Here is a 16,250-nt window from a genome sequence, read left to right as displayed (position 1 = left end):
TGGAAGCCATGATCCCAGGTCCTGTGCATGCTGCTTCAGTCTCAGTGAGCTCATGTGAGCTTTGCTCGTGTTGATTTAGAGGGTCTTGTTTTCTTGGTGTCCTCCATCCCCTCTGGCTCTTATTCTCTTTTTGCTTCCTCTTCCATGGGGTTCCCTGAGCTCTGTGGAGGGATTTGATGGAGAGAGACATCCTGTTTAGGACCTAGCGTTCCAAGGTCTCTCACTTCCTGTTTAATGTCTGGCTGTGGTCTCTGTATATGTTCCCATCTGCTGTAGGCTTGTTCCTAAGCCTCTCTGGGGATGGCTGATCAAGGCACTGCTCTATGAGTACAGCAGGATGTCATTAGGAGCCATGTTATTACTATGGCTTTTTCCTGTTCTTGTTTTAGACCAGAACTATTTGGTTTTACCCTAGGTACCTGGGCTGTTTAACCTCCGGTTCTTGGTCACCCAAGCAGTGTTGAGTACAGGTTCCATTTTGGGAGTGGCCCTTAAGTCACACCAGTTCTTGGTTAGTGATTCCAACAAGCTTTGTGCCACCATTATTCTTAGAATATCTTACAAGCAGGACACCACTGTAGATCCAATAATAACCCACATATCCTTCACTAGTGAGATTCATAACTCAAATCATCCTGAGTGAGGTAACCCAGACTCAGAAAGACAAACATGGTATGTACTCACTCATAGGAGGACACTGGATGTAAAACAAAGGATGACAAGACTGCTACTCACAACTCCAGGGAGGCTGCCTAGTAAAGAGGACCCTAAGAAAGACATAGGGATCACCCAACGACAGAGAAATGGATGAGATCTTTATGAGCAAACTGGACGTGAGGGGGATAATGAAGGGCAAGGTTTGAGGGAAAGAGAGCTTAGGGGAGCGGGAGATCCCAGCTGGATCAAGAACAGAGAGGGAGAACAAAGAAAATGATGCCATGATAAATGAAGACCCCATGGGGATAGGAGGAAGCAGAGTGCTAGAGAGGTCCACAGAAATCCACAAAGACACCTCCACAATAGACTGCTGGAAATGGTCGAGAGACTGCCTGAAATGACCTACTGGTGATAGGATGGCCGAACACCCTAACATGATAGAACTCTCAACCAGTGACTGATGGAAGCAGATGCAGAGATCCACGGCCAAGCCTCAGGTGGAGCTCCAGGAGTCCAATCGGTGAGAGAGAGGAGGGATTATATGAGCAAGAGATATTGAGACCATAATTGGAAAAAACACAGGGACAAATAGCCAAACTAGTGGAAGCACATGAACTATGAACCAATAGCTGAGGAGCCCCCGTGGAACTGGACCAGGCCCTCTGGATAAGTGAGACAGTCGATTAGCTTGAACTGTTTGGGAGGCTCCCAGGCGGTGGAGCCGGGACCTGTCCTTAGTGCATGAGCTTTTTGGAACCTAGGGCCTATGCAGGGACACTTTGCTCAGCCTGGGTAAAGGGAGGAGGGGACTGGACCTGCCTCAACTGAATCTACCAGGCTGAGGTGACTCCCCAGGGGAGACCTTGCCTTGGAGGAGGTGGGGATGGGAGGTGGATTGGGGAGAAGGTGGGGGTGGGGTGGGAGGAGGGAGGACAGAGGAATCCGTGGCTGATATGTAAAGTTAAATTAATTATAAAATTTAAAAAAGATTCATAACTCTCAGACTACAAATTCTATAGCTATTTTATCTTCACATTTCCCTTAATAGAAGCAACAAAATATATTTTGTTAATTTTGTGAGTAATATGCCTTAATCTGTTTATACTCTCATGCAATACCATCTGTATAACTCAGCTGCTCTATCTTTGGGCTTTATTTACGTGAGTTTGTTACTGTTGTATAGTGTATAGAAGATCAGGAAAGATGTTCATTCTTCCAGAACATTTCAATTGTAAGGTAATTAGAGATAGGATATGAGTAATATTAGTGAACTATATTAAGTAACTAATAGAACATTATACACCATTGTTCTTAGAATATCTTACAAGCAGGACACCATTGTAGATCCAATAATAACCCACATATCCTTCACTAGTGAGATTCATAACTCTCTCAGACTACAGATTCTGTAGCTATTTCTTCTTCACATTTCCCTTGACTAAAAGCAACAAAATACATTTGGTAGGGGAGCAGTTGAGATGGTCTTGCTATATAGCCTAGTCTTGCCTCAAGCTCACAGCAGCTTAAGGGTAAAGTGGTGTGTGTGTGTGTGTGTGTGTGTGTGTGTGTGTGTGTGTGTGTGTGTGTGTGTGTTTAGAGAAAGGGGTTATTTGGCCACATTTCCAAGTTACAGTTCATCATTTGGGGAGTGAAGAGAGAATTTTCAGCTCTGTTATTACATCCACAGTCAGAGCAAAGCGAGACTAGGCAGCCTTGCTCGCTGCTGCTGTCCGTGCTCAGGCAGCTTTCTTCACTTCCACAGTTCAGGCCCAGCCATAGAGCGGTGTCAGAGTCAGTCTTCCCACCTCAATTAACAATTAAGAAGATACCTGACAGACATGCCCACAGCCAACCTAATGCAGACAGCTCTGTAATTAAAACTCCTCCAGGGTGATTGTAGCTTGTGTCAGGCTGACAGCTAACTAAAGCTCAGTGAGCTTTTCAGAAAGATCTCATTTTTACTTCACATAGATTTCTGATTTTTCTTAGGACGGGGCAGGCGACCATCCTCACAAACAACGCTCTCTGTAGTTGAGGTGCCCTATCAAATGATGGTTTAAAAAATGCATAGGGGTTGTGTCTAAAAGGAAAAGCAATTAGGACATATATTTAGTCATGTACTTTTAGCAGCAGAAAAGCCCATTCTTTTGTGGAGCATTGTGGAGGCCTGAACTCTACTTCATGGTGGATTATTTGTTTTGTGGGGAGTATGAGGTAGTGGTTAATCTGTACAAAATCTTTTTTTTAAAGATTCATTTATTTATTTTGTGTATATGAGTGCTCTATCTGCCTGTATGCATTTATTCCAGAAGAGGGCATCAAATCCCACTATAGATGGTGGTGCATTGCCTTTGTCAAGGTCATGAAGCTTTATAAAGGAGTAGGATTTACAGTTGTCAAGTTCCAGGGTGCTCCAAGACTTTGAGTAAATTCTTTAAGGAGCTGTCAGTCAATAGAGAGTATGAGGCCATGGGTTACTGATGAACGTCTACAAAGAGTAGAGGGCAGTGCAGTCTTCCGGAATGCCCATATTTTAGGGTTGCTTAGGAAGAGGATTCAGTGGGGTTAGGAAGACAATTTACTTGGAAAAGTGCTGGCCACTCAAGCGTGTAAGGACCTGTGTTTGGATTCCAAGCACCCACATAAAAACCTGGGTACAGCAACATGACTGTAATCATGGTGCTGGGGAGGTGGAGAGGAAGGATCCCTGGGGAGGTGGAGAGGAAGGATCCCTGGGGAGGTGGAGAGGAAGGATCCCTGGGGAGGTGGAGAGGAAGGATCCCTGGGGAGGTGGAGAGGAAGGATCCCTGGGGAGGTGGAGAGGAAGGATCCCTGGGGTTTGCTGGCCAGCCAGTTGAGCTGAATTGGCAAGCTCCATGTGCAGTTAGATCCCTATCTTAAAAAAGTAAGGTAGAGTGACAGATGAGTGCTCAGACCTAACACGACATTTATAATGTCCCCTCCAAGGCTTGGGGAAATCTCAGAAGAGGGAGCAGGAAGAATATAGGGCCGGAAGACAGGGAGAACTGCTTCAAACTGCTCTCTTCTGGGCATGACAGACACTGCAATCCTGATCTCACTGCAGCTCTGGTTACCTGCTCAAAACTGGCCCTGTCAGCAGTCAGTTATGGCTGGGAAGGGGTTCTGTGGCCATTCCTCTTCTTGTTCTAATATAGGCTACTGAAAGATTCTGGGGTCTGGGGAGTCACTGAATAATTTTCACCAAGGTAACACAGAGGACCCTGGTTAAACTTAGTGGGTCACCAAACACAACAAAAAGATATGAATGTGTGTGTGTGTGTGTGTGTGTGTGTGTGTGTGTGTGAGAGAGAGAGAGAGAGAGAGAGAGAGAGAGAGAGAGAGAGAGAGAGAGAGAGAGAGAGAGAGAGAGAGAGGTTTGTAGGAGGGGGACTGGTGGGAGGGAGATGAGAGAGTGGAAGGTGAGAATAACAAAGAGTGAATTTTATACATGTTTGAAAATGTCAAAGAACAAGTTTAATTAGTTATGAAAAACATTTTTAAAAAGTAAGGTGGAGACCAAGTGATGACGACACCCAGTGTCACCTTCTGACTTACACACACAAACACACACACACACACACACACACACACACACACACACACACACAAGACTGTGCTTTGAAGTTGCTCTTGATTTATAGAATGCTTGCCTAGTATATGCAAGGAGAAAAAGAGTATTTAGCAAAATATGTCAGGAGGAACCAAACAGAAGAAATTGAAAAAACCTTGTTATGCAAAAGCACAAAAAATAGTGTGATAACAGTCAGCTTCAGCACTGATCAGCTTTTGTACAGTCTTTATATCCTCCCTTCTCTTACCATTTATTTTAAGACAGACTACAATTGTCACATTTTATCTATATTAAGTGTATCTATAAAAGATTTTAGTAGCCATATACCATGATCACACTTAAAAATGATCAGAAATTATATAGAGTGTTCTTATGTCTCTGTTATTTACAAGTGTTTTATGGTTTGAATGGAGACCCAAAAAGACCCATATGCTGCGATTAGTTGCTACATTCTTAGACAGGTTCTATTTCATTTTGTGTTTGCTTATAATTTTCCCATTGAAGATACTGGACCTTTAGAATTTCCTATCATCTTGACATTGTTGATTACATCTTTTTGGTGACTGTCTCCTGAATTAGCAACAAATTAGTCACAAATCTAGAGCCTTATAGGTTTAAGGGTAGTGGGAGATGGGTAGAGAGAGACTAAACACTGTAGCTGGTGGTATGTGTATTTCTATAATGACTGGGTCATTTGTGGTTTTATGATATCAGCAAGCATTGATGGTCACTGCTAGATCTCTTAATTCTTGAAGGATAGAAGGAAGTGTTGGATAATATAGTAGATTACTTCTGAGGTCCCTGAACTCTACCTCTGTTGAGATCATCTAGAAGGGGATAGGTTTTAATTCATTCATGTGTACTCTGCTTGAGAAACATGCTCTTACTGGTTGTGCATCTGTATTTCATATTAGAATTTGGAGACTGCCTGCACCCTAGTAGAATGCAGAGCCTAAAGACTTGTGGGTAGGCAGCTTAGCTGTTTGTGTCTACTTTGGACATTGAGTTAATGTTCTCTGAGAAACTGAAGTTAGGAGAGGAAGAAATGAAAGCTCCATGTAACCACATTGATCCTTTGTATAAGTGTTAATAAAATAATTCCTAATCATCTACCAGTTATATAAAGTGCTTTTGATTTGTTCAAGTTATGCAAAAGATCATATTTAGAAGTTATCATATCTTTTTATATAACTTCTTCCTTTTTAAAATACATGGACTTATTCCAGCCCTAGAATCTAATGTCACATTTGTTTGGTTGCCAAACCATTTTAAAACTAGAGACTCACTGTTCCCAAAACCCTTATATAATTTGAAGTAAGTTCCCTCCTAAATGTGGTGGAGAAACATTTTTACCCAGTGTGTATGCATTTAGAGACTACTTAAAATAGCACATATGTAAAATACTTTCAGCCATTACTCTTCAAATAATTAATGCATGTTTTATTATTATAATAATGACAGTAATGTAGATAATACTTGGGACCTACCCTCTGAATACAGGATTAGACATTACATTGTCTTTTCTGCATAACTAAATGTATTGATGTTTGCATACCAAATGACTTCCTTAGAATTTTTGAAAAGCCCCGGTACAGAATGGCTGCCTATGCATGCCTGCTTTCTCTTTTGCAGGCAGATGTCCCAGCCCGTCACTTACTGTAAGGGGCCAGTAGTGTGAGTCACCAGAGTCTCCACTGACACACAGCCCAGCAGGATCAGAGGCTTGGGCAGATGGAGGGCTGGAAGGAATAAGGCATCTGTACTACCTCTGCTCGTCAGAGTCTCTGTTACTTCATTGTTGCCTTTTATTTTTCACTCCAGTCCCCATCTGCGTGGCTCATTTTTCTGTAAAAGACTTAAAGTTGCACAAAATCAGAGAACTCTGGGAGTCTATGACAGTCAGTGCTCTGTTGCTGTCAAGAGACACCATGACCACAGCAACTCCTATAAAAGAAAGCATTTAATTAGGTCTTGCTTGTAGCTTCAGGGGTTTAGTCCATTTCATCATCGCAGGGAACATGGTGGCACCGTACAGGCAGACATGGTACAGGAGAAGTAGCTGAGAGTTCTACACCCAGAGCCACAGGCAGTAGGAAGAGAGAGCCACTGGCTTGGCTGGGGCTCTTGAAACCTCAAATCCCACCCCCAGTGACACAGCTCCTCCAACAGGACTTTACCTACTTCAACAAGGCCCCACCTCCTAATCCTTTCAATAGTGCCGGTCCCTGGTGACCAAGCATTCAAATCTATGAGCCTATGGGGTGCCATTCTCATTAAACCACCACAGTAATATATAACATATGTTGATATTTTGATCTGGCTTTTAAGAAATCATGTTTCTTTATTTTGGCATTCCCATCTGTGGTATTACTGAGTTACATTCACATTTTTTTATATTGTTTTTGATAGCTCGTTCAATTGCCTATTAATTGTCAATACACACTGTTATTCAAAATACTTTAAATTTCTAAGTTTAGTGTGTGTCTCTGTGTGTGTATTATGTGTAAGAGAGAGAGAGAGAGAGAGAGAGAGAGAGAGAGAGAGAGAGAGAAAGAAAAAAAGAAAGAAAGAAAGAAAGAAAGAAAGAAAGAAAGAAAGAAAGAAAGAAAGAAAGAAAGAAAGAGTGTTATGTGGGGGGAGTTCACATGCCACAGTGTAAACATGGAGGTCATAGGACCAGTTTGTGGAATTGGTTCTCTCTCTTCACCTTTATGTTGGTGCCAGGGATGGAACACAGGCTGCCAGATTTGCATGGCCAGGACCTTTCCCTGCTGAGCTGTCTTTCTGGCTCCAAAAAGTCTTTCAAAAGATATTATTTAGTTTGGCTAATACTGAAGAGTCGCAAGTTATAAAATATTAATGTTTAGTTTTATCTAAAATAACAGATCTATAATAGCTGCATCAGATAAATCATAGTTGTTCTGATCATGTCGTGGCCTAATAGAATGCATGAGAACTTGATAATTGATGCACTTTTGGCTACTTTTGTGACTGTTACCCATGCCTTGAAATAGATGACATAGACAGTGGAGAGACACATGCTCCACTTGGCTTTTCTTGACTCAGGTCCTATGAGTCCTGCACAGGCCCTCGTCACACTTACATGGAAGCCTGGGCTGAGATAATGTGTTCACTTCCTTGCAGGTTTTCCCCAGGGTAAACATTTCTCTTTGGTGTGATACTACTGATTTTAGTAATTTTCCTATATTAAATGAAAGCTTACCTTAACATAGCATAGTTTTATAGACACATTTATTGAATTATAAAATTTCAATGGCTTCCTAACATTTTCTTTAATTTTTTAAAATTTAATTAATTAATTGATTTATTGGTTAATTTGTGCACATGTGCATGGGTGGAAGTCAGAAGACAACTTGGGGAGTTGGTTCTTTCTATCGTGTTGGTCCTATGAATTAAACCCAGGTCATCAGGCTTGGTGGCAAGTACCTCTACCTGCTAAGACACCTTGCCACCCTGGTATGCTATTTTCCAAGACACGAATAGTAATAGCACTTGTCATACTGGTTTAATATTAATGTTTTACTGTATAAGATTTTAAATTTGACATAGTAATGTCACTTTTTAATTCCATAAGTTTATTATAGGTTCACAAAATGTCAAGTATTTTCTTTTGATGGTTTACCAGTTTCACTGAGTGTTTTCCTCCATGTCCTCTGCAGTACTCACCAGAGGAAGTGAAGACTAGCTCTCCCTTCAGAACACGTGTAGGCCACCATAGAGTCTGTGATACACACCTCGTGTATTACACTCATGCTTACACTCGTGTAAGCAGTGCTAGCACAATAGGAGGCAAAAACGACACCGCACTTATGTGTTGCATTTGTACAAGAGTAGCTGGGCAGCAAGGAGGGGTCGAGTCTCATCTGGGCTTTGAAAAAATACAGTGAGGGCGGAACAAAAAGGGCTTTCCAGACTGTAGGGTAAGCACAGCAGCCATTGGTCCTCCCTGTAATCCCAACACTCTGTGGTTTAGACACAGTGATACCGATGATAATCTGTGTAATTTCTCATTACAGGGCACTGGAGTTGGCTGTAAAATACAAAACCCATGTTGATACAGTTCTTGCTTATCGTCAAAAATTTTTGGAGACATTTGGTAAACAGGAAACTAATAAACGATATTTGCAATATGCAGAAGGTGTAAGTATTGCACAGTGTTTTATAACAGTATGTATGCTTTATAGAAAACATTCATCTCATGATGAAAGTTGCATGACTCATACTCTAATTTATAAAAGCATTGTTTTTTCTCTTGTGATGTTGTCATTTTACTTTGTGACTATATGGTTGTAGTCTTCTTTTTTCTAGGATCTTGGTTGTTGTTGCTTGTTTGTTTGCTTGTTAACAGGGTCTTACTCTGTAGTCTAAGCTAGATTGGAACTTACTATCTAGCTCAAGATAACATCTAACTTGGAGGACCTCTCCTGCCTCAACTTCCTGAAGGCTGGGATTACAAGCATGAGTCATCAGTTCTGGTGGTTTTGGTTTTTTTCTAGATGCTTTAGCTGTTTTCTTTTCTTTTTTTTTTTTTTTAATGATAGCAGTTTTTATGATAATTTGTGTTGAGGTTGTATGTTATTTGAAATTTTAGATAAATAATGCAGATGTCTAGGAAGAAAGCTAACTCTTAAATTTGTTTTCCTCATTTGAGAAAACATACACACAAAATCCAGCCCTTCCTTCAGTGAAGTTTTAGTTTATTTGTAAAATATTTTTATTTTAAATTCTGTGTCTGTGTGTATCTGTGTGTGAGTTTGTGCTCATGAGTGCAGTGGCTGCAGAGGGCGTCAGATCCCCTGGAGCCGGCCTTACAGGTAGTTGTGAGTGGCCCCACATGGGTGCCAGGAACCAAACTTACATCTTCTGTGAGGGTATCCGGTGCCACTGAGCCATCTCCAGCTCAAATTACATTTTAAGTAGCAAAAGCTTAGCATCCTTATTTTCTTTTTCTTGGTCTATGTAATATTTCGCAGTTGCTAAAGCATAATACCTCAGGTGTAAGTGATAGCTCAGCCAGAGGATCAGGGCTTCCTCAGTGTTTCTTTCCTCAAACAAGGCAACAGGGTACTTTGATTCCCTCTGGTGTTCTAGTCTTCCGCTTTTCTTCCTCATGGATGCCATGTGAAAGTTAACAACAACAACAACAAAATCACAAAACAGTATTTTTAAAAGAAGAAAATGTTACTTAAAAATTTCTGAATAGTGATACAAAAATTAACCCTAGGAAAATAGCTTATGTGGCTGACATCTACTTGCTGACTGCCTGGTATCATTTGGATCTATCATAATCTATCATCCATATTTATCTATTTTGCCAAAATTATAGCCATATCTACTATTTCAGAACTAAGAGCTTCATAGATACATCATTAACAGCATGAGAAGTCGCCAGTAGAGGTAGAGTTCTGTTCTCTGCCTGTTACACCAGAACACAGGATAGAAATTCTGCTTTACTGAAGACAATTCTTTTTTTAAAAAAGATTTGCTATTATTATCATCATCGTGTGTGTGTGTGTGTGTGTGTGTGTGTGTGTGTGTGTGTGTGTGTGTGCAAGTGCTTGTGGAGCCCAGAAGGGGCGTTGGGACCCCTGGAGCTATAGTTGTGGGTGACAGCAATCACGTGCTGTGGGTGTTGGGAGCTGCCCTCCAGTCCTTGCCAGTGCAGAAAGCCGTGTTGACTGCTGAACCACCTCCCCAGGCTCCTGGAGACGATGTGTGGTCGGGTTAGAGATGGCACCAGAAGGAGGACTCCATCCTCACCCCATTGGTCTGCTCCCACATTGTTGCTGTTCCTTGGCTTCCTGTCTCTGGACTCTAAAAACCGCTATTCTTCATCTTGTCATTTCTTGACAGTCTCTTGTTACTTGTGGAGATGTCATATTAGCCAGAGTGTTCTTTTTGTTTTTAAAGTTTTTTTTTTTCATTTTATATACCAATCCCGGTTCCCCTTCTCCCGCTCCTCCCCACCTCCCCCATCCCACCCCCATCCACTCCTCAGAGAGGGTAAGGCCTCCCTTGGGGTTAGGCAGAGTTTTAAGCCACTGCTTTGTGTCACCGTTCGCTGACGTCCCCTGAGCCATGTCACTGCATACACTGATAACCTGGCCTGTTTCTCCGCCCTTTGCTGCTGGAATCTGTACCACTGTGACTTTAGGAGAGCAGAGGGAAAATCGCACTTTCTGACAGTATCTGAGGGGCTGTGGGAGGGCCATTTGGAAGGAGCAGAAACTAGAAGAGAGATGGGGTGCATTGTGACAGAGATGGCAGTGGTGGCCGTGAACCAGGTCCCAAGAATGCTCCTATCTCAAGGCCCTTTTCCTCCCTTCCTCTGTTACTAACTCATCCCTCCATCCTTAGTGTCAGTTTTCGGGGCCACCAACTTCTCTGATCACCACTACTTTTGAAAACCATCTAGAAATTCATCACATGATCAGATGGCCGTGTTTCCCGCTTTGCACCTGGCACTCACTGTCTCCTTCTCTGCTTTCAAAACCTTACCATGGTGACATGCACATTTAAAAACTTCGTTTATTTTCTGTCTCTTTCACCATGATCTGTCTTTATTATCTCTGAAGATAGGTTTTTTAAAATGTTTTCATTCATTATTGAACCCTGTACTTAGGACAAGGCTTAACATAAACAAGTGTTAAATATTTGTTGAACGAGAAGGCGTATAGGATAAGAACTGAAAACAGCGGAGAGTGGTTTCGGTGAAGTCTCTAGGCCCAAGGATGTAGTTCAGTGATGGAGCCCTTGCCTAGCCTATGTGAGATATTGGGTCTGATCCCCAGCTCTACATTAAACAAAGCTTTCTGAAGGGTAGCTGATGAACAGTCGTATTACAGTACCCTGAGTGAGAAGAACGAGGTGGGAGCTCTCAGAGGCAGAATTAAGAGAGGCAGGAAGCCAAAAAGGACTTGAGTATGTGATTACCGAAGGCAGTGTCCTGGAGGAGTCAAGAGAAGTGGACTCAGAGACCCATGTGAAAAGCTTAGCCCAAGGCAGAAGGAAAGCAGATGGGGTGATGGCCAGTATAGGTAAGTTTATGAGGATGGAGACCCGTGAATTCATGCCCGATTGCCATCTTATTCTCTGTTCAAGTAGACAGCCGATCTTTACCAAGAGTAGGCAAGCTGTTACTGGACAGAGCCATTAGATATGGATTTTTAAATGCTTTTATGTGACTAAGAATTGACTAGGGATCAAAATAAGAAATTCCAAATAGTTTGGCTCTCCCTATGGTAGAAAGTATGGCTTTTGATGTAGAAGTCCCCTGAAACTGTCAGAGAACAGCATCTTTATCTAAAACATACTGTTAAGAGTGTTCTAGGCTGGGCGGTGGTGGCGCACGCCTTTAATCCCAGCACTCGGGAGGCAGTGCCAGGTGGATCTCTATGAGTTCGAGGCCAGCCTGGGCTGCCAAGTGAGTTCCAGGAAAGGTGCAAAGCTACACAGAGAAACCCTGTCTCGAAAAACCAAAAAAAAAAAAAAAGAAAAAGTTTTCTTATTTAGGACTAAATTGTCTGTAGAACATGGTCCTAAAACTGGGTCAATGCCAGGTGAAATGAAGCAGCCAGCATCTGCGGGAGACAGTCCGTCGTTGCGTTCATTTTCAACAAGTGACTACCGATGTCATCAGTTCAGTGGACAGATGACTGCTGCTGAAGCAGGTGGGGGGTGTCGCTGTGTCCTGACTGACTAGGGAAACAAATGTAAGTCAGGTTAAGGCTGCAAGAAGGCCAAGGCAGCCAGCAAAGTTTCCCTTCCCTTTTAATAACTGCTTTGTTAGACATGGAAATGTGCGCATTGCCATTTAAAAATTCAGCTGTGGCCCGGTTGAGAGTCAGTCTTCAATAATCTAATATCTGCCCTGCTTTTCGGCAGGCTGTCATTTGATTCTCAGTCCAGACAGTTATCTTCTAGGCTAAAAGAAATTCTATTAATTATTAACCAGTCTATCTTATATATTATAGATATATATGGACAATTATTTTTAAGGTCATCAAAATATCAACAAATTACTTATAGGAAATTTAGACATAGCTTATTGGAATAAAAAAGAACCAAGTGATTCAGTCAACTACTACCACAAAATAGGTGTGCTGTTCTGTTAAGACAAAGCTAATCTCCCCGTTTCTTCAGATGAATCTGCTCAGGCGGCAGGCACTACTTTGGTCTGTTTACCCCTATGTGGAGGGATAAGCCTCTTCGTTTCTGACCCAGCCTTAGAGCTTTGGGTCTATTTCATAGTTTCAGCTTAGTCTAGGACCCGGATTTTCCAATGTCTTGCCTCAGAGGACACACATTCCTAAATAAGTGATCTCCAAATTTGTTTAATGGTAGGTTCCTAAATAAACAAATATTCCTAAAGAAATTAAGTATTTCTAAAGAAATTGCTCATAGGACTCAAGGTCAGAGGAATCCTTTCCCAGCATCAGGTCTAAGAAACTTAGAAAGGGATAGGTCTAGGTTAGGGTAGGCTTGCCCTTGTCATAGAAAAACAAAAGCAAACATATAAATCTTTTCTTACTCTCATGTGTCTCCCAGTCTTGCCTGTCCTCTGCTTCCTCTGATGGCTTTCATCAGTTGTGACTACACATCCCTCTGTCACTTTAAGAGTGGTTGCAATGGAGCCATTTGTGAAACAACATTCCCTTGTCTTCCTTGCGGCTGGGCTTCTCCTGGGAAACTCGGCTTATGAGATGGCCAGAGCAGAGCTGATGCAAACACACTCTACTTGCTGCCCTGCCCAGTTTGCTTTTGTTGGGAGCAGAGCAGAGGAGAGTGGCTTCTTTCCATTGTTTCTAAGCTCTTGTGCAGGATCCTGAGGTTCTGCGGACTGCTTCCATGTGCTTTGTAAAGAGCTGCACAGAATTGTGGTCTTCTCAATCACAGTAGGAGTCTTCCTTGTGCTCTGTAATTGCTCTCTTGATCTTAAAGGTAGCTCGTGGCTTGTCAGCACTACTTCCCTAGTACTCCTCTCTCTCCATTTTGGAAGTCATATGTTCTGTTTTGTTTATTCTTGGTTACTTTGGATTAAATGAAACATAGGGTATAAGCACGACTCTCTTTTCCCTTCTGTTGCAGCTCCAAATAGACTGGGAGAAAATCAAAGCCAAAATCGAGATGGAAATTACTAAAGAACGTGACCGATCGTCCAGCAGCCAGTATGTCAAGAATGTGGGCTTAAAGCACTGAATGCCACACTGACCGCTAAACTAGTTCAGAGTAACCAAAGATATGCATGTTTTGTTTGCTTTAAAAAAAGGCATAATTTTAAGGCTAGTGTTGTCTCTGAATGGTAGAGTACTTGCCTAGCATGCATGAGGCCTTGGGTTTAATTCCTAGCACTGTCAAAGGAAAAAGGCATTATCTTTAAATAATTGTATGCACTTTCCATGTACTTAATACTAAAAGTACATTCAGGAAGATTAAGCACAAAATAATTGATATAATTCCATCATTTATATTTTTCTAGTCTAACAATTAAGAAAATATTTCTATATGCTTATCTATGCCCGAGTAATGTTGATAACATTCCAGTTTTTTTTTTATTTCTTTATTCTTGGTTCTTTAGTATGAATAGCTGTTAATGCTTATAATAAAGCCTTGAGTTATTTATAGTGTATGTTATTGTTAATTTTCATTTGATCTGTAAATTGTAAAGTATCTCCCATAGTTTGTAAAACAAAAATACATGAAGGTGGGTTTGGGAAATGTTACAACGCGGATACTTGTACACCAAAGTTGATGGTGTGTCCAGATAACAAAAGCTAGGAACAACTCAGGTGTCCATCCACCGGCCGTTCCATAGAGCAATGTGCTATTCTCAGGCAGTGGGATTATTCTCTCATCAGAGGACTGAACTGCGACACGTGCTGTAACATGGATGTGCCTTGGGAAACTTGCTCTCTGTGCAGTGAACATGCCACAGAAGTCAGTCCTGGGAGACTGGGCGTACACGAGGCACCTAGGATATGATATGCAAGTTCCTCCAGGCACAAAAGAGAAGAGAGGAACAGGGCCTGGGGGAGGGAAGATTGAGGTCTTATTATGTAACACGTGCAAAGTTTCTGTTTGGGGTGAGTGAGTTCTAGAATTGGAGAACAATGATGGTTGCATAACATTGTGGACATTAATGAACCTCAACTGTCCTCTTGCAAAGGGTTAAAGTGATGAATGTTATTTTATTTTTTTACCATATTGAAAAGGAAGTAGGCAGACTCCCTTTTCTTCATTCTTCTTCTAACTTAAGAATGTTTAGGCGTAAGACCTAGAATCTGAATTTTCAAAGCTTGCCTCAGTGGGTAAACCTGTTTGACTGGCCTTGATCTAGTACATCCCAAATGACTGTCCACCAAAGCTTTTTAACAGTGACACAGACATCGCTCTCAAGTGTCCCTGAACCTGTTCCTGGTGCGTTACAGAGCTCATGCACACTTATTGGGAGACATCGCCTCTTTCCCTCCGTTATAATTCTCATGTAGGATTCTTTCATAGAAATGCTCCTTCTCAATATGTTCCTTTTCTTTTATGAAATGTTGGACTGTTCAATTCTTGGTCCAGAATTTGGATACAAGAGTGTGTGTTCAGTTCATGAAATGTAAGGAATTTACTTATATGTTATACATGTTTTCTACATTGTTGAATTTCAGTGTAATGTTTAAAAAGAAAAAAAAAATGGTCAAAAGGTTAAATTTTATGTTTAGTATATTTGCCACAATAAAAAAGTAAAAAATAATGAAGTAAGTCTGTATTCTTTGATATTTTACAATTAATTCACTTTTTTTTAAAAAAAAAATATTTATTATGTATATAGTATTCTGCCTGCATGTGTCCTTGCAGACCAGAAGAGGGCACTAGATCTGGTTACGGGTGGTTGTGAGACACCATGTGGTTGCTGGGAATTGAACTCAGGACCTCTGGAAGAGCAGTCAGTGCTCTTAACCACTGAGCTATCCAGCCCCACAATTAATTCACTTTTGACACTGACTATCTAGAGTTAACAATAGACACCACAAATGCCATGGACCACAGCTGGATTGCCTTGAGTTCTGGAGTCCCCAGGCTATCTGCACTTGTGTCTGATATGGCTAGACATATGGGATTCCTATAAAACCCCTCCATTTCAGGTTTGATAATTCAACAGAGTTGTTTATAGAACTGGCTGGAAGTCTTTACTTAGGTTTTATTTAGGAGGGTAAATGGAAATGTAAACAGTCATGTAGATGAGGCACATGGAGCAAGGCCTGGGGAAGAGGAAGGTCACAACAGAACTCCCACATCTTGACCTTACTGAAGTCAGGAGACTGGCCATCTTCCCCTCTCATAAATGTGTTCAACAGGTCTTGATGTCTTGGGGTATTGTAGAATATTATTTTAAGATGTATTACATTTGTTTATGCCGTGGAACATTTTTTAATGATGCAAAGATGTGTTGCATTCTTTTATGTTGCATTTGTTTAACTCTGTGAAGCTGTGTTACTATGCCTGTCTAAAACACCTGATTGGTCTAATAAAGAGCTGAATGGCCAATAGCAAGGCAGGAGAAAGGATAGGCGTGGCTGGCATGCAGAGAGAATAAATAGAGGGAGAAATCTGGGGAGAAAAAGCAAGAGTGAGAGAACAAGGAGAGGAGGATGCTAGGGGCCAGCCACACAGCCACACAGCCAGCCATGTGTAAGAATGGAAGTAAGATTATAGAAGTAAGAAAAGGAAAAAGCCCAGAGGGAAAAGGTAGAGGAGATAAATTTAAGTTAAGAAAAGCTGGTTAGAAACAAGCCAAGCTAAGGCTGGGCATTTAAAGTAACAATAAGCTTCCATGTATGATTTATTTATGAGCTGTGTGGTGGGTCCCCTAAAAGAACAAAGAGCCAAAGAGTAAGAGTGAAAACAACCAACAACATTTTGGGGTCCCAATGTGGGCCCGTATTTCCATGTAGGGCCTGAGAAAGTAGAAAAGAAAAAAGAAAAAGGACAA

The 16,250-nt window shown here is 41.5% G+C and overlaps 1 protein-coding gene across 6 annotated transcripts in view; it reads left to right on the top strand.

The window, feature by feature from the left end:
• The window catches only part of Ift80 (intraflagellar transport 80), a 108,936-nt gene extending 93,925 nt beyond the window's left edge, over positions 1–15,011 (top strand). For all 6 annotated transcript variants that reach the window (XM_076574225.1, XM_076574226.1, XM_042279140.2 and 3 more), the window contains 2 exons: positions 8,287–8,410; positions 13,358–15,011. In XM_076574225.1, the coding sequence (XP_076430340.1) occupies positions 8,287–8,410; positions 13,358–13,468 (235 nt within the window). In that variant the 3' untranslated portion in view covers positions 13,469–15,011. The remainder of the gene's footprint in view (positions 1–8,286; positions 8,411–13,357) is intronic.
• Positions 15,012–16,250: the final 1,239 nt, after the last annotated feature.

The sequence above is a fragment of the Peromyscus maniculatus genome, chromosome 6, assembly GCF_049852395.1.
Source record: "Peromyscus maniculatus bairdii isolate BWxNUB_F1_BW_parent chromosome 6, HU_Pman_BW_mat_3.1, whole genome shotgun sequence".
Classification (NCBI taxonomy): domain Eukaryota; kingdom Metazoa; phylum Chordata; class Mammalia; order Rodentia; family Cricetidae; genus Peromyscus; species Peromyscus maniculatus.
The sequence above is the reverse complement of the archived record's forward strand: the minus strand, read 5'-3'. Positions and strand labels throughout refer to the sequence as shown.